Consider the following 17,449-nt stretch of genomic DNA (forward strand, 5'->3'; position numbering starts at 1 on the left):
CATAATGTCTTGTCTCTCTCATTAAAAAAAAGCAGCAAGAGAAAAAAGATATATAGATAATGTAAAATACCACGTTCGCATCTCACTCATTCTTAGGTAACCCCAACCCCTCCTATATGCTTAAAGGGACACTGCCAAATTTTAGGATTCATACATTTACTGTATGGTATAAGTATGTATACAAGTCTGGAGCTGCTCCATATAGCGTGAATTGGGAAAATTGACAGAGTACCCAGGGGGATGTTATACACAGGTACACTTTCTGTTTGCGAGCTGGGAACACTACTATGAAGCTAATAAAGAATATAAAAGCTTATTCTGTGGGTGTCACATTCATCATCTATGGAGCAGCTTCAGACTTTATACATGATGACGTCACAAGTTTGAGTCTTACTTCTCAAGATTTCTGGCTTTGGGAGAGTAGCTCTTGAACGTTCCAAGACCATGGAAATAACATACCGGTATTTGAATCCTTAATGGTGTTCACCTTTAAATAAATCCAAACAACACGTACGTATATATGAAACGATCTTTATTAAAGTTAAATAATAATAGAATATAATACAAAAATAATAATAAAATGCAATTCTATGCTCATCTAAGCCAATTGCCATATAATAGACATATGTACGATTCAAGAGAGGCAATAATCTTCCAGACTTACACGGGTGAATTCGACATTCACCAATCAAATAGTATGCTAAACATTTATAAGAAACTGATCACTTACAAGCATGTTTGCAAACAAAACATTTGGATGATTCACTTTGATAGATTGTTATTATCGCAGTTTCTCTATGTTCTGATTTAATTGGCCCCCCCCCCCCCCCCCCCAAATAAACTCAATAACAACAAAAATACCCAACATACTCTCACCGTAGAGAAAATGTAGCATGCAGCACATAAAACTCTAGGAAAGCTGTAAAACACAGTGTGACACAGATGCACACACAGGGAGGGAACTCCCTTTGGACCAGAGCTGTTGAACGTTGTGGTTTTGACACGGCTCTGCCTCCGAGGTGCATCTATCTCGGGGCCCAGGCCACGCCAGAAGTCACACCGGCGTGGAAGAGAATAAAACCTGAATGCTCCTCTATTCCGTTCCCTTTCCCCACCCTTCTCCGCTCTCTCTTTTGAGTTCTTCCCTCAGTCCTCCCGTTGGTACGCCTCGTCAATCTCGTCGATCTCGTGCTCCTCCTTGTTCCCCTCCAGGAAGGAGGCGTATTCCGCCATCCTCTGGATCTCCTCCACCTTCATCTCCGCCAGCTTCTTCTCCGCGTCCAGCGAGAGCCTCCGCGTCTCCTCCACCTGGGCCTGGGCCAGGTGCAGGTTGGTCCTCGCGGTGATGGATGCTTCCTCGGCTCCTGGGGGGGAGACACGAGAAAAACAGATCTTTAGTCAAATTGCACCACGGCGGGGGGAAAGAATAGCAGGCGCTCCTGTCCGTCATCTCTGTTTTGGTTCTAAACCGCAGGGGAACCGGAGCGCCGTCTCCATCTCAAAAGTCCTATTGACCAGTGGCTACCGATGCGTATACTGACAAAGTGTGAGACTGACAGTAACTTGAAAAGGACAAGGCCCAAACAGTCATCTTCAAAGCGCAGAGACGATGACGTAGAGGCACACAACAAATATCGCGGGGTATGCAGGCGGCTAAAGCCTTCCTCCGAGTACACCCGTTTTGATTACCACACTGACAGGTCGACGTCTATCTGAGAGATGCAGAACCTGTGTTTATTTACACTGTTATGGGAAGCCGGGACCATTAGGCTCAAACACTTTCACCAATGCCACTCTTCCGTGGCGAGTTTGAGTTTCGGTTCAGTTCTCCTCTTTGATTCAAGGCTTTGCAGTGAACACACCTGAGTTGTAGGCCGCCTCGGCTGCCATCTCGCTCAAGCTGACAGCGTTCATCCAGGTAATCTCGTAGCGCTTGCATTTCTCCATCTTGTCGCCAATCTGCCAGGGCAGAGGGAGGGGGGGAGAGAGAGAGAGAGAGAGAGAGAGAGAGAGATCAGTGACAGCTCAACAAACATTTCACAACTTAATTTCAAGCTAGGAAACTATAACTGCATTATTATTATATAAAAGAAGGAAGGGTCATCACGTCAGAATACCAGCGTTCTGTGCTCTGCTTGGTGCCAGTCCTATTGAAGTCTGTATTAAGATTTTACATATACAAGCTATCTGAGGAAATATACATCAACCAGTATATCAAACGTTAGCTAGTTAACAATTAGGGCTGTACCGAATGTCATTTTTATTTATTTTTTTCATTCGAAGCTTCTATTGAAGTTTTCGAATGAAGCTTTGAATGTCTGTCATCATATTTTATATTTAATCCTAAAAGTTAAATAATAATAATAATAATAATTAAGAAATCCTCAAACAAAATCCTCAATTTGAATAAAGTGATTAATCTGATTAAATGAGTCTTTAAAAAAAAATTGTAATCAACTTTCTTTAATGAATATAACTTGTCAGTTTCGTCAACATAAATAATGCAATAAGCGCACGGTTGGTACGAAAGTGAGGTGACGTCTTGATGGAGCGCCGAGCGCCAAGCGGTTGCAGATAGGCTACATCATTATGATAAATGTTTTATTAAAATTTTTATGACGAGTCATATACTATAATAGTATAATACTATAGTATCAGTATAGCTTTATCTGCAACTGTGAAGAAAAACCCCATTGGTATAAACAGAATGAATAGACACATAAAAAATATAATTATAAAAAAATATATGTTGATTTAGAATTCAAATGTCAACGTTATGAATGAAGCTTCAAAGCTTCGAACTATTCGGTACAGCCCTATTAACAATGCAACGAATTGCTGATGATTCAGACATTCAAGGTGATAACCTGTTTAAATGGCATAAACGAGGAGATGGCTGATCCCATTCAACTCAATGTCGCCCGAACCGAAAGTTTCCACACGCACCAATGTGCGTTCATGTGCTACACGGTGACGTAATGACCCTTCCTTCTTTTATAGTTTACTTGATTTCAAGTCGTTTCTCATAGATATTATGATACCAGTGGTAGTTAGCGGTAAATGAACGAGTGAGCAGAACAAAGACATACAGTGTCATAGATATGAAGCTAACTGGTCTTAAATCAAAGTGCAATGCCTGTTCACTGCCACTAGGGGCAGAGTTGCTAACCACGAGCGAGCGATTGAATGCATAAATGGATGAGTGAGGTAGTGACATTGCAGATCATAGAGCTTCACATTTCTTCACATAGTGGTAGCAGTTCTGTTAAAGGGAACTACGCCCAATTTAAGAATTCACACATATTATTCCTGTGGTCTCTAAGAAGGTACAACAATATTAGTGACCAGACTACGAACAAATCCAAAAACTAGAGTGCTAAAACTCAAATTTGAGATGTAATCAGGTAAAAAGTCTGAAGCTGCTCCATAGATGATGAATTGGTATTAATGACATCCAGGGGAATGTTCTGATTATACAGGTATATTTTCTGTTTCAGAACTGAGATCACTACTATAGAATACAGAATAAAACACTACAAAATGAAGCTCATGTAAAGACAACATATTCATTGCCAATGTGCTCCAGACGGTTACACCTGATAACAATCACACGTTTTCTGGCTTTGGGGAGAGTAGCTCATGTTCACAAATATTGATTGAACTGGCCAAGGCCATGGAAATAACGTTTTCATCGTTTGGGTGTTGTTTTTAAGTCCCGCCTCCTAAGAGCAGCAAACAAACAGGACGTACCTCAGCACGCTGGCTAATGATCACCTGCCAGATGGAATCTTCCTCTGCTGGGGTCAGTCTCCCCAGCGAGGCCAGAAAGCGTCTGTGGAGGGCAGTGAGTGTGTGCACCGCCTGTGGGGAAAAACACAAACAGTTAAATACAGTCAGTCACACACACCTAAATGGATATTAATTGAACTATCAAAGATGACTGAAATAGCAAAACGTTAAGATTCATTGTTTCACAGTGGATTTTTAACTGTAAAATGTGAGTGGATGAAATAATAATCTAGATCACCCTGGTATACTGTACTGTGTCTTCTTTATATTTATTTTATTGCTTATGATATGCAATTTGTCTACTGAGACTGAGTCCTGCATTTTATTATTCATTTGTATTTGTACATTTAATTTTTTGTTTTGTCAAAAAACTGCTTTCTATTGCATGAAAAGTGCTCTGTAAATAAAGTTTATTATTATTACATGGTTAACATCCCAAGTGTTCTCACCAAATCAATTCACTGTCAGCAGAGTCTGGCCCCATATCGGAGAGCTTTTGTACATCTGATTGACTAATGAGTTAATATTATACAAAATGCAACTAAATGCTGCTGTGCATTCTCGTTGCAAGGTAGCCTCTGCCATCTTCCTCCAAACAATGCATACATATCCCAGAATTCTATTAGCATGGCAACACCAAGATCAGAGCAGAATAATACAATCTCTCGTGCTTGCCTTGGAGTACTCTGTAACGACATCTACAAGGGCCAAAGTAGTCTGAGAGAGGTAGATATTTGCACTGTCAGTGACCATTGAGGCCGCTCTTCTGATCAAGGAGTCGTGTGAGAGGTTTACCTGTGTGTAGAGAGAGAGAGAGAGAGAGAGAGAGAGAGAGAGAGAGAGAGAGAGAGAGAGAGAGAGAGAGAGAGAGAGAGAGAGAGAGAGAGAGAAAATTACATTTCAGTTGCTATTGCTGACTGCCTTCACACAACAGCATTTACAGTGACCATACAGGCTTCAAGAATGAAAACTTTATTTAACAGATTGCAGAATGGGTACAATACAGTATGGCTCAATACATACAATTGGGGATGCAGACCAGAGAAAGACGTTTGTCTTGTTTACATCAGGGTCCGCCATTTTCAATTCATAGTGACTGACATTTATGACACACACAACATACATCACATCATGACATTTATGGCATTCAGCTCCTCACCTGTGTGAAAGGGACAGCAGCACAGAGTCCACTGCCGACGCTCAAAGACACCATGTTAGTGCGGACAACATCTGTCCATCTACCAAGCCTGTGGATCGCAGGCTTCCTGCCGTTGATGAGGACACTGGAGGTGCTCCTGTGGAAAAATACATATGAATTATTAAGCTATGACGTTACTTTATGGCCATTCAGTGCAAATACTATTTTTGTCTGCCATTACAATTCAACCCCAACAAAGTATCTAGGTCAATTATTAAATGAACAAACTCGAAGGTTTTACTTTTAGACAGTAATATCCGGACGACAAGACAGACGAGTCAGCCCCCCCTGCTACTGACCAGCAGCACATTATCTTTTTCGCCATTAACTGGTAGTTCAACTACATAGAAAAGTGTTTATAATATTGTTATGCTATTGACATTACATTATTAGTCCACTACTACTTACCTCAAGAAATTGAGACACACAGCACCTCTCCTGAGCGCGGCCATGTTGGTCCGCAGCAATAAAATGTCCGTTTGACTTTGCAGAAGTGTCCCGGTGGCGCACATAACACATTTGCGAGAAGCATGCATTATGTAATAGTACACAATGAATAAATAAATATAGGAAAATATTCGGTATTACGTGCGGCTATGTAAACCGTTGGTATAAAGTGTAGGAACTGATTTTCTTTTCGAAAACAACGATATTTTAACAAGTAGTATCTGTCGCCACCTAGAGGTGAAGTCTCCGAAATTCTATGGTTCCTTTTTCAGTCTAATGTTTATCAAGAGAAAGAGGCGCAACTGAAAAATAAAATAATATAGTTTGAATAGTTTGTTGCTATATCCGCAGAAGACAGTTGTAGCTAGTTTGTGAAGTCCCCATGGTATTTATAAGCCCCGAGTGACACCCCCCCTTAGCAAAAAGTACTATTGATCTGTTTATTTTGACCTGAAATGTGCATTGGCATTGGAAAAAGGGGCCAGGGTAGATGCCTATTACGCACAGAGGTAGATGCTGCTGCACATTGACGTGTGTGTGTGTGTGTGTGTGTGTGTGTGTGTGTATGCGTACGTGCATGTGTTTGTAGGCAGACTCATGAGGTCCAGTTTGAGTTCAGGGCATAAAAAGAACACAGGACTTAGTGAGGCAGCAATACAAACATTTTAGATGGTTCTCACTTTGAAATTAAACCTTTTAGTGTTCAGGGATTGGGTTTTAGGCCAGGGTTTAGGTTAGGGTAAACAGGTGAACCTATTGCAGGCATACTACAGTACCATAATATGGCCCGATTTACCACACATTATGTAATACTCTTATACAGGAATACTACCATCTCAAAACAAACTGGTCAGACTACTGCTTGACCTTACTCCTAGAACCCACCTCACCCCTGCCCACTTTGACAACCTAGGATGGCTTAGAGTAGACGACAGAGTACAGCAACTTGCAATGGGCCTGGTCTACAAGATACACTACACGACCAAGGTACCCATGTACATGTCAAAATACTTCCCAAAGGTCAGTGAATACCACGATCACAACACCAGAGGGAGCTCCACAAATCATGTTAAACCCAGATTCGGCTCAAATAAGGGACTAAACACGTTTCGCAATTATGCCACATCAATGTGGAACGCCCTACCCAAAGCTGTAAAGGAATGTGGATCACTACCCACTTTCAAAACCTCTCTCAAGGGACACCTACGGGAGACTGCAATTCAACACTGGCCCCTGTAAATATCCTAACCCAACCCCCTCCAATGTACAGTCATTTACCTAGTATGGTTTTGTCAATAGTCCAATGTACAATTTTGTTTGTTTGTACAGTGTCTCCCCCCCCCCCTCAATGTACAGTTTTGCTTATACAGTGTGCCCCCCCCCCCCCCCCCCAACCACTTCCAATGTAGATTACCCAGTATGGTTGTCAATATCCCAGTGTACCCAACCCCCCCCCCACCCAACCTCCTCCAATGTACAGTTTCTACGTCAAATGTATATACTCCCTTTTCCTGACTCCTTCTGTATCACAAACAGTACTGTATTTGCAAATCTGGTATGTCATAAATGTATAGATGTAGCAGTACTGACTATCTGTATGTCATGTATGTCATATATGTCCTGATGAATTGAAAATGAGGGACCCTGATGTAAACAAGACGAAAGTCTTTCTCTGGTCTGCATCCCCTTAACAATTGTGTGTATTGAGCTGTACTGTATTGTACCCATTCTGCAATCTGTTAATAACGTTTTCAATCAATCAATCAATTGTTTTCTAAACGTCCTCAGCTTCAGGAGGAAAGACTCTTCTGGTCTGACTGGCCAGATCTCAATGACCTCTGCAACCAGACTGGAGTTCAGCTGAAATGGACAAGACTCAACACACAGACTGAAGTCCCTGTCTCTGATGAACTTATCACAGACCCCTGTGTGGTTGTGAAGGCCAACACCGCAGGAAGAGACTGTCGGACTGCACAGAGTCTCTGCAAGGAGGGTTCTGCTTAGCATGAAGCAGTCTGAGAGCAGGCAGTACTGGTGTGGACTCAGATTACAGGGAAAGCTAGCCTGTGTAGAGTTTGCTGACCAGTCTCACACTCAGTGTTTAAGAACGCCACTGTTGGTGTTTTTTTTTTACATTTACCATCAAAGCAAGACTGCAGGTATTACCCACTAAGTACAATCTGTCCACCTGGTATCCTCAAACTCACAGTCCATTCTGTTTAAACCATCAGGATTCACAACAACACCTAGAATCCATTGCAAACATAACAAATGGATGTAATGCATACAAACACCTGTACATACCTCGTCATGACCGTATTGTGGACATTGTGTCTGATGCGGTACAAAACATCTCACCATTTAGTAGTGCAGCAATGTACAAGCATACTAGAGTGCTACCAGAATGGTTTGGTTTTACCAATGATATCTTTGCAAAAATACCAAATACAATGTTGTTTTTGTTGACACCAGCCACAAGGAGGTGCTAATCATAGAAGTAGGCTGTGCCTGGCGGCTACGTGGCGTATTGGGCAAGGCGCTCGCCACGAAATCTGGAGACGCTGGGCTTGCCTGTTCGAGCCCAGCGCTCCACATTTGCTTTCAGTTTAGCTGGTCGTCCGTACTAATACACATTGGCCGTATTAGGGGGTGGGAAACTGATGGGTGGGGATCGGGCGTTGTGGACAGCGACTCCTACAGGTTGGTTGGTGCGCCTGCGCAGTAGAATCAGGAAGTGTCGGGGGCAGCATGAGCCTCCCACGCGTTACTCCTCGCCACTGAGAGATCGAGCTGCGCAGGTGAAAAGATGCGACTGCTGTTACCTCAAGTACCGGAGGGGACTTGTGCTATGTATGACTTAGTCCACATTGCAGCCGGCTTGTGGGAGGCAAGAAACAGCGTCCGTGACAGGTGAGGGTTGAATTGGATGATACGAAATTGGGATGGGAGAAAATATAGAAAAATGGGAGAAAAAGTGGATAAAAAAAAAGAAGTAGGCTGTGCCTTTGACCTGTACATGGACCAGGCTTTGCGGGACGCGTAAGTATATAAAATACCAACCACTGCTCAATGTGATGGCCGGCCTTGGGTATAGGTGTAGATATAGTGTACTTATATTCTGAAGTCTTGGCCATGTATGTAAATGCACCATGACCGGTCTGAGAATTGCTGCAATGTCTAAAAGAAAAGCCAAACAAATAGCCAAATATTGCTCTGGCTCAACTATTATTGGCAGCTTAGCCACGTGGAGAAGGAGGTGCTATGTGTACCCTTAAGTGTTCAGTGCTGCTTGGCCCCAATATATTTGATTCCCTGCTTATGTAATATAATTTGTGGAACCAAATAAAGTATTCAAATGTGTGTGTGTATGTACTCATCTATGTGTGTGTGTGTGTGTGTGTGTGTGTGTGTGTGTGTGTGTGTGTGTGTGTGTGTGTGTGTGTGTGTGTGTGTGTGTGTGTGTGTGTGTGTGTGTGTGTGTGTGTGTGTGTGTGTGTGTGTGTGTGTGTGTGTGTGTGTGTGTGTGTGTGTGTGTGTGTGTGTGTGTGTGTGCGTGCGTGCGTGCGTGCGTGCGTGCGTGTGTTTGTAGGCAGACTCATGAGGTCCAGGTTTGAGTTCAGGGCATAAAAAGAACACAGTACTTAGTGAGGCAATACAAACATTTGAGATGGTTCTCACTTTGAAATGAAACCTTTTAGTGTTCAGGGATTGGGTTTTAGGGTTGGATTTAGGTTAGGGTGAACAGGTGAACCTATTGCAGGCATACTACAGTACCATAATATGGCCCGATTTACCACACATTATGTAATACTCTTATACAGGAATACTGTTGTTTTCAAAACATTTTAGTTGATTTTGAGTATGTTCTGTAAGGGTCAAGTAGCCTACAGTATTTCTGAGTAGGTTTGAAAACCTCATTTTTGTCTTGACAAAGTTTGTCTTCATGTTCATCTTTGGACCGAGGGAATCTGATCAACTATTTTAGTGGTGCCAGATGGCTCACAAGCTGTGATTACCATCATTAGCCCTAATAGATCTAGCAAGCTACCAAGAGGGGACCAATGTTTTCTGCTCTATATTCCACGTTGAGCAATTAGCTTAATTGTTGACACATAGGTTAGTTGTGGAAAAATATCAAATGAATTCGAAATGTGTCATCTCCAGGTAGTTCATCATCTGGGACTCATTAGAGCCTCGGTGATTGCACTCTTTATCTTTAACCTCATTAGCTCATATTAAAGCGTAAATACCTTATGTACTTATTTCTACCATTAATTGCAGTTGCTTTCGAGAAATAAAAAATGAAAAATAAGAAAAGTTCATGTTCAAGTTTTAAGTTTGGTCCTGTAGGAGCCTCCAGAGATTGTACTTCATACAGTAAAGAGTAAAGGAGTAAAAGACAAAACACTACAAAATATACAAAACTAAAATGTACAAAAATGCAAAATGTCAAAATCATGTTAGAAAATAATATGATTTAATATTATTATTATAATATTATAATTATATTATTAATATGTCAGTCTCATCAGCCCTCTCACTTCAGGTGACCATAGATTGAGACAAGCTGTCAATGTGTACATTTTCCAAATAAATGTTTTTGCCGGACCCAGAGGGCCGGCCTACAATAGGAAATGTCTCTAACTGACTGACTGGCTCCTCATTGTTGAATAAACGTATGCGTGAACGTCATGGGCCGGGGTCCGGCTTGACTAGGCCTGCGTAGTCTCCTTTGATTATGCTTATTTGTTGGTTTACTATGGCAAAAGGAACTAGTTGCACTGCACTGTCGAAACACATTTAACACTGACAGTAAGAAAAACCAAGTTTGCTTTTAAAGATGCATTATTATTACTATTATTATTGTATACAGCTGTTTTTCCTGAGAACAGTTTTTTAGCATCACAATCCACAATCAACAAAGCAATCTTTAAATAATTAACTCCCACATGAGTTAATAAGCAATGATCATCATCATCATCATCAACATCATCGGATGGTAAATGGACTGCATTTATATAGCACTTTTATCCAAAGCGCTTTACAAGTTATGCCTCACATTCACCCATTCACTCACACATTCACACACCAACGGTGGAGGAAACCATGCCAACCTGCTCACCAGGAGCAATTAGGGGTCAAGTGGTTTGCTCAAGGACACTTCGACATGCTGCCAGAAGGAGCAGGAATCAAACCAGGAACCTTCCAATTACCAGACAACGCTCTACCTCCTGAGCCACTGTCGCCCCCATGAACATCGTCATCATCATCATCGTAATCATCTTCTTCATCTTCTTCTCTATCATCATTATTATCATTGGAGAGTTGCCTGCTTATGGAGAAAAATAAGTGGAGACTGCAGAACCCAGTATCAGAGTCTAAAGTGCAGTCACCTCTCATGTCTGAAGTGACAGTCAATAGTTACCAGTGTCCCCGCCAAACAAAACAGACTGGCAGCACCAGCATAGTAGTCCAGCCTTCTGCAGGAAGCAAATACATGTATTCTGTCTGTACACTCCCCCCCCTTATGCACAGTTTTCCAACATAATTGATCATACAAACAAAAACACCTTATATGAAAAGGAGACAGTATGTGCAATAGAGGTCTTGGAACATGGAATGTTTGTGTCGTTCTCTGTCATCCAACATGGCCAACCTGTAACACAGCAACCATTGTTTTGTACGTACAAGATACAATAGTTTTACAAGATACAAGAGTTTTATTTGTTAGCGGGCAATGGACGTAGATGTGTTGATACAGTATATGAGAAATATATAAACAAAAACGTAATAGTTTGGTGTGTTATTACTGGATCTTGTAAACAAGTCACAGTAGAACAGTAATATCGTGCTTTTCCAGCGTTTTTCACCTGCACAGAAATTAGGCATTTTCTTTTGAAAGTGGTTACCGTGGTTACAGGTAGCCATGCTGGAAGAAAGATAATAAAATTTGATTTGCATCTATTCAAATTGTGAAAAGATTTAGTGTATAAGGGCGTGGGACATTGCTAATAACCCATTTAACCCTTTCACTACCACACTACAGAAGGTTAACCTTTCACTACCACACTACAGACGGTTAATCGTAGTTTTTTTATGCTTTGATGGCCAGTAACGATAGGTTATGTATATAACCTAGTTATATGAGTACTGGCTGAGCGTCCTGCTCTTCGCCATCGAGATATACCTCATCTCCAGTACCTACTGTACTTCATAAACGAACAAACAAATGCACCCAGCATCTGACCAGGCCCCGCCCCAGTGGCTTACTATAAGACACCGGGCGTGGTCCCCACTCGCCCTTCCTCGGAAAACAGTTTCCATCAGAAAAGTTCCCCAAGGGACCTCAGGGCGCGGTAAGAGCAGGACGCTCAGCCAGTTCTCATATAACTAGGTTATATACATAACCTATCGTTATATAGTCGTACTGGCGAATCGCGTCCTGCTCTTCGCCATCGAGATATGGGGACAGAGCAGACGCGAGGACCGACAAATGCACCCCCTGAGGACCCGAAAGCCCACATCAGGGGGGAGGGGAGTCCCGTCACCCCTCCTTCCTAGTGAAGAGGGGGCGGCAGTCAACTCCACCCAAGTGTGAAAAAGAGGGAACCAGAAATCGCCTAAACGCACAGCACAGGCGGGACCACGTGTGACACAACACCTCGTGGTCCACACCCACACACCCCTGCTACCCCACCGAAGGACGGGACGCAGGAGAGGTTCCAGACCTCAGAACCGCCTGGAAGACAGAACCCCCGGTCATGTCCATGAGGTAAAACCTTACGAAGGGACCCGGTGAGGACATGAAGCCGCAGCACAGATGTCCTCCACCAAGGCCCCTCCTAACAGGGCGGCAGAGGCCGCCACCCCACGTGCCTTACCAGCGCGAGAGCCACCGTAACAGATAAAAAGCTGATCGGTAGCCCTGAGGCCCTGAGTACGGCTGAGGTAAATCCCCAAAGCCCGGACCGGACATGACAGGTGAAGGCCCGCCTCTAACTCACTAGCGTGAGGAGGCGGACGAAACGCCTGAACCATAATATCCCTGGAGCGGAAGAACTCCGGATATTCTTCGGCACGAAGGCTGGATTAGGCCCCAGAGTGGCACCGCTATCGAAACGAATAGACAGACACCGAGAGAGCACAGAGCTCACCCACGCGCTTAGCGGAGGTGATGGCCAGCAGAAACGCAGTCTTGAACGACAGCTGTTCCAAAGGCCTTGCTCAAGAGGCTCAAACGGGGCCTTGGACAACCGACCGAGGACCAATTGAAGATCCCAACTCGGAGCCAGAGAACATTTCACCGGCTTAAGGCGCCGAGCGCCAAGCAGTAAACGCTTCACAAGAGGGTGGTGTTGTGTATGTGAATCACAACGGTGTTCACCGGGCCTTTAAGATGGCACGGTAATGTTGCGACACTGCTGTAATATACCGTAAAGCGTTGTGGTAACGGGAGATGGTGTGTGTGTGTTGTGCACTGGTGGAGCGGATCAAATAAACCGTCAAACGTTAAGTCGCAGTCCGGTGCGTTATTTGAAGACATAATATTGACGACGAGGATGGGATTATGGATTCCCTACTTGCACCTCTCTCTCCGTTCCTCGCCCTGCCTGGCGAGCCACCGGTTCCGTGGATTCACTGGCTGGAAGCGTTTAATACGTTCATAATAGCCATCGGGCTCGCCGACGCTGACGCTGCTCGGAAGAGAGCCCTGTTTGTTCACAACCTAGGAACCGAGGGACAACGGATCTTTAGGACTCTCGGAGCTGCACCGAGTTATGCGGACTGTGTCACACTGCTGTCGGGACATTTCGCTGCTCCACAAAACGTCATGCTCCGGAGGATCGTCTTCCGTCAGCGACATCAACAAGTGGGTGAGTCGATCCACCACTATGTAGCTGACCTACGGGGCCTGGCTAGCCTCTGTAAATTTGGAGTGCTGGAAGATGAACTGATACGGGATCAGCTAGCTGAACATACTAACAACCCTAAGCTCAGGGATAAGCTATTAATGATGCCAGATGAATTGACATTGACAAAGGCTGTTAATATTGCTTTCCATCTCGAGTCAGCAGCAGGTTTGGCAGCACAGCTAGCACCCTGTAATGTTTTCCCCAAACCTCTGATGTTGACTCAAACAGTGGCGCCGTCCGGGGAGTTTCCCGAACCGGTTTTCCCGGAGGACAGCCTGGAGGTAAATTTCGCTGCACGCCGGGGTACGACCGCGTCAACAGCACGCCGGGCCGTGTGTGGAAATTGTGGCTCCTCATCACACCCCAGCCGGGCTCCAGTTTGCCCTGCCAGGGGACAGAGGTGTCAACGCTGTGGCAGGCAGAACCATTTTGCCCGGGTCTGCCGCTCTGCTCCCGGTGCTGATAGCATGCCGCCACGCTCGCCACGTCCACCTACGCCGACAACCATCCATTCAGTGGACGCCACCTCTCGTGCATTTAAATGGTGCACGGTGGAACTGGACGGGGTGGTTCTCCCACTCCTGTTGGACACGGGGGCCTCCAAGTCACTTTTGAACATTTCCACGGTTCGACGACTTTTCCCGCGCCGGACGCTCACCGCCAACGCAGAGGACCTGTATGGGTATGGACACTCTAAGATAGGAATGGCAGGCACAATCACCTTCACCGTGTGCTACGGGACCAAGGCCCTTCCCTCATTCACTTTCCAAGTGTCTCATCAGGGAGCCAACCTCATGGGCTACGATTTGTTTTGTGGGCTCGGGTTCTCCCTGGTGGACAATACAGGGGCTGACATTCTGTCTGTGGGTTCGCCCTGGCACCAGCGCTGGCCTGCTCTGTTTAGTGGGTTGGGCTGCCTCACTGCGTTTCACCACCAGCCTCTCCTCATCCCGGAGGTGCGTTCGGTGATCCAGCCGCTGCGCCGCCTGCCCCTCGCCCTACGCGACGATGTCACCGCCGAGCTGCAGAAGCTTTTGGATGCGGGCATCATCGAGCGTGTCGACGCTTCACCATGGGTTTCCAACCTGGTGATAGTCAAAAGGAAATTAGGGGGACTGCGTCCATGCGTCGACCTCAGGCAGGTGAACAAAGCAGTGATTCCGGATAAGTACCCATTGCCCACAGTGGAGGAACTGGCGGCACAGTTTTACGGCTCCTCAGTTTTCACCAAACTGGACCTTCGCCAGGGCTACCTGCAGGTTCCACTGCATCCTGACAGTCGCTACCTTACGGCTTTCGTGACGCATGTCGGAGTGTTTAGGTATACCCGCATGCCTTTTGGTCTCAGCTCGGCCCCCAGCTGTTTTCAAAAAATAATGGCCACCATCTTCGCCGGCATCCCGGGCGTGGTAGTTTTTTTGGATGACATAGTGGTCCATGGTGCAACATCAGCCATCCACGACGAGCGCCTGGCGAGGGTGCTGGACGTCCTTTCCGGTCACAACCTCACGCTGAATGGGGACAAGTGCACCTTCTCTGTCCCAGTCATCGAATTTGTGGGGTTCCGCCTGTCTGCTGATGGCCTCAGCCCGCTCCAGTCTAACGTGGAGGCCGTGCTGCGCCTGCCTGAGCCGTCCTGCCCAGCGCAGCTCTCGTCGTTTCTAGGGATGACAGCCTACTACCTTCGCTTCCTTCCCCAATACTCCACAACCACCACCCCGCTTCGGAGGCTCCTGAAACAGGACGCGGTCTGGGAGTGGACCCCAGCCTGCTCTAGCGCTGTTCGCCAACTTAAAACGCAGCTCACCTCACCACCAGTGCTCGCGTTCTTCGATCTGGCGAGCCCAACGTTTGTCACCTGTGATGCGTCCAATACGGCGATCGGGGCTGCGCTGTCTCAGGTCCAGCAGGCTTGGAGCGCCCAGTGGCGCTTGCCTCCCGCGCTCTCTCCCCAGCGGAACAGAAGTACTCGGTGGGGGAGCGTGAGGCTCTGGCCTGTGTCTGGGCGTGTGAACGGTGGCACATGTACGTGTACGGACGTCATTTTACGCTGCGGACGGACCACCAGGCTCTTACCGCCCTGCTCGCTACATCCGGGTCGGGCCACAAGCCATTGAGGATTCACCGCTGGTCTGAGAGGCTCCAGCCATATAACTTCACCACAGTGTTTACTCCCGGCAAGGAGAATGTAGTGGCTGACCTGCTCTCCCGTGCCACCCCTGACCCGGCACCCAAAACGTGCCCGGATCCGATGGAACCGGAGCTTGTCCTTCAGCTTCACGGCCCGCTCCAGGCCACGGTCTCCCTGGAGGACCTTCAGCTTGCATCGGAGGGGGACTCCACGCTCGCCCAGCTCCGCACCTACATCAGGGGGGGGTGGCCCGTGAAGGTCCCGGAGGTGCTGGCGCCTTTTCATCGGGTCAAGGATGAGCTGTCCTGCTGGAGCAGTGTTTGTGTGGCTCGGGGGCTTCGCACAGTCATTCCCAGTGACCTCAGAGCACGCATATTGACCATGGCGCACGAGGGGCACCTGGGCATCGTGAGGGTGAAGCAGCGCTGCAGGGATCTGGTGTGGTGGCCGGGCATTGACCCCAGCGCCTCTGCAGCCTTTGCCATGGCCACCCGCACCTTGGAAGCACATCCAGCTGGACATCTGTGGGGAGCTCCATGGTGTCCCACACCACCAGCGTTTCCTCCTGGTGGCATATGACCTCCATTCCAAGTGGCCGGAGGTGGCCGCCTCGGGGTCTGTGACTACCCGTGTGGTCACGGATTTCCTCTCCGCCCTGTTCGCCCGGTGGGGCATTCCTGACACCCTCACTACGGACAATGGGCCGCAGTTTGTCTCTGCTGACATTGCCACTTTCATGGAGGCCAGGGGGATTAACCACGTCCGTACAGCCTTCTACCACCCGGAGGCAAACGGGGGGGTGGAGAGGTTTAATCAGACATTGAAGAACGGCATCAGAGCGCACCTGACGGAGGGTCTGCCGTTCTCAGCCGCTTTACTCCGCACTCTGCTTCACTACAGGGCGACGCCGCACACAACTACGGGCAGTTCCCCAGCCCTCCTGATGATGGGACGCGAGTTGCAGCTTCCCCTGGATCGGCTGAGGGTCCCGGCAAGTATCGCACCGGCAGTGATACCCTGCAAGGGCACCAGGGTCGCAGATGCTCAGCATCGAATGAAGCAGCGGTTCGATAGGAGGCGGAGGGTGAAAGCGCCTTCCTTCACAGAAGGAGACTGGGTCCGGATTCGTCGTCCCCACCGGGACCACAAGCTGCTCTCCTTCTGGTCGGCACCGATATGGGTCACGGCCCGGCTGGGCCCGGCCACCTTTCGTCTGGCCGATGGATCACGGTGGCACGCAAACCGGTTTAAGAAGGTGGCAAACGACCCCATCTCGGACCCAGAGTCTAGGGAGGGTTCAGAGCTGGACATTGAGGACTGGGTTTTGCCAGATGAGCCGCAGCGGGGCTCGCCATTGCCAGCCGAGCCCCAGGTTCACCTGGAGGCCTCTCCAGACCGTGCCCAGCGGGGCTCACCATTGCCATTGCCAGTCGAGCCCCAGGTTCACCGGGACGCACGGCCAGTCCGCGTCCGGAATAGACCGGCCTACTTGAGAGACTATGTTAATTGAGAGATAGACTATTTATGTTACAGATTATTTATATTTATTCATTGACCGTTTTAGTCAGAGCATAGTCTGTTGCGTGGCAGAATAATCCACAAGACTATGTCGGTGACTGGCAGTCTACCCGGTTCACCTAGGTAGGCTGCAGGGACTGTTAGTATGAATTACATATGAATTAAACTGTATGGGGAGGTTCTTCGGGGTTCCCTGTGGGGGGGGGAATATGTTGTGTATGTGAATCACAATGGTGTTCACCGGGCCTTTAAGATGGCACGGTAATGTTGCGACACTGCTGTAATATACCGTAAAGCGTTGTGGTAACGGGAGATGGTGTGTGTGTGTTGTGCACTGGTGGAGCGGATCAAATAAACCGTCAAACGTTAAGTCGCAGTCCGGTGCGTTATTTGAAGACATAATAGGTGGCCTTACACCACTCTTGGAAAATACGCCACCTACCCGCGTAACCC

The 17,449-nt window shown here is 46.9% G+C and overlaps 1 protein-coding gene across 1 annotated transcript; it reads right to left on the reverse strand.

Annotated features, from left to right (window-relative positions):
* Window positions 1-850: 850 nt before the first annotated feature.
* Window positions 851-5,523, reverse strand: diabloa (diablo, IAP-binding mitochondrial protein a; the record flags this gene model as incomplete). Its single annotated transcript, XM_084323969.1, has 6 exons — window positions 851-1,364; window positions 1,863-1,959; window positions 3,751-3,861; window positions 4,465-4,584; window positions 4,949-5,084; window positions 5,396-5,523. 6 exons carry the CDS (start codon window positions 5,521-5,523, stop codon window positions 1,147-1,149), a joined length of 810 nt encoding a protein of 269 aa, XP_084180095.1. The 3' UTR covers window positions 851-1,146.
* Between the last annotated feature and the right edge of the window lie 11,926 nt (window positions 5,524-17,449).

This window comes from Notolepis coatsorum (assembly GCF_963971535.1).
Source record: "Notolepis coatsorum genome assembly, chromosome: 1".
Taxonomy (NCBI): domain Eukaryota; kingdom Metazoa; phylum Chordata; class Actinopteri; order Aulopiformes; family Paralepididae; genus Notolepis; species Notolepis coatsorum.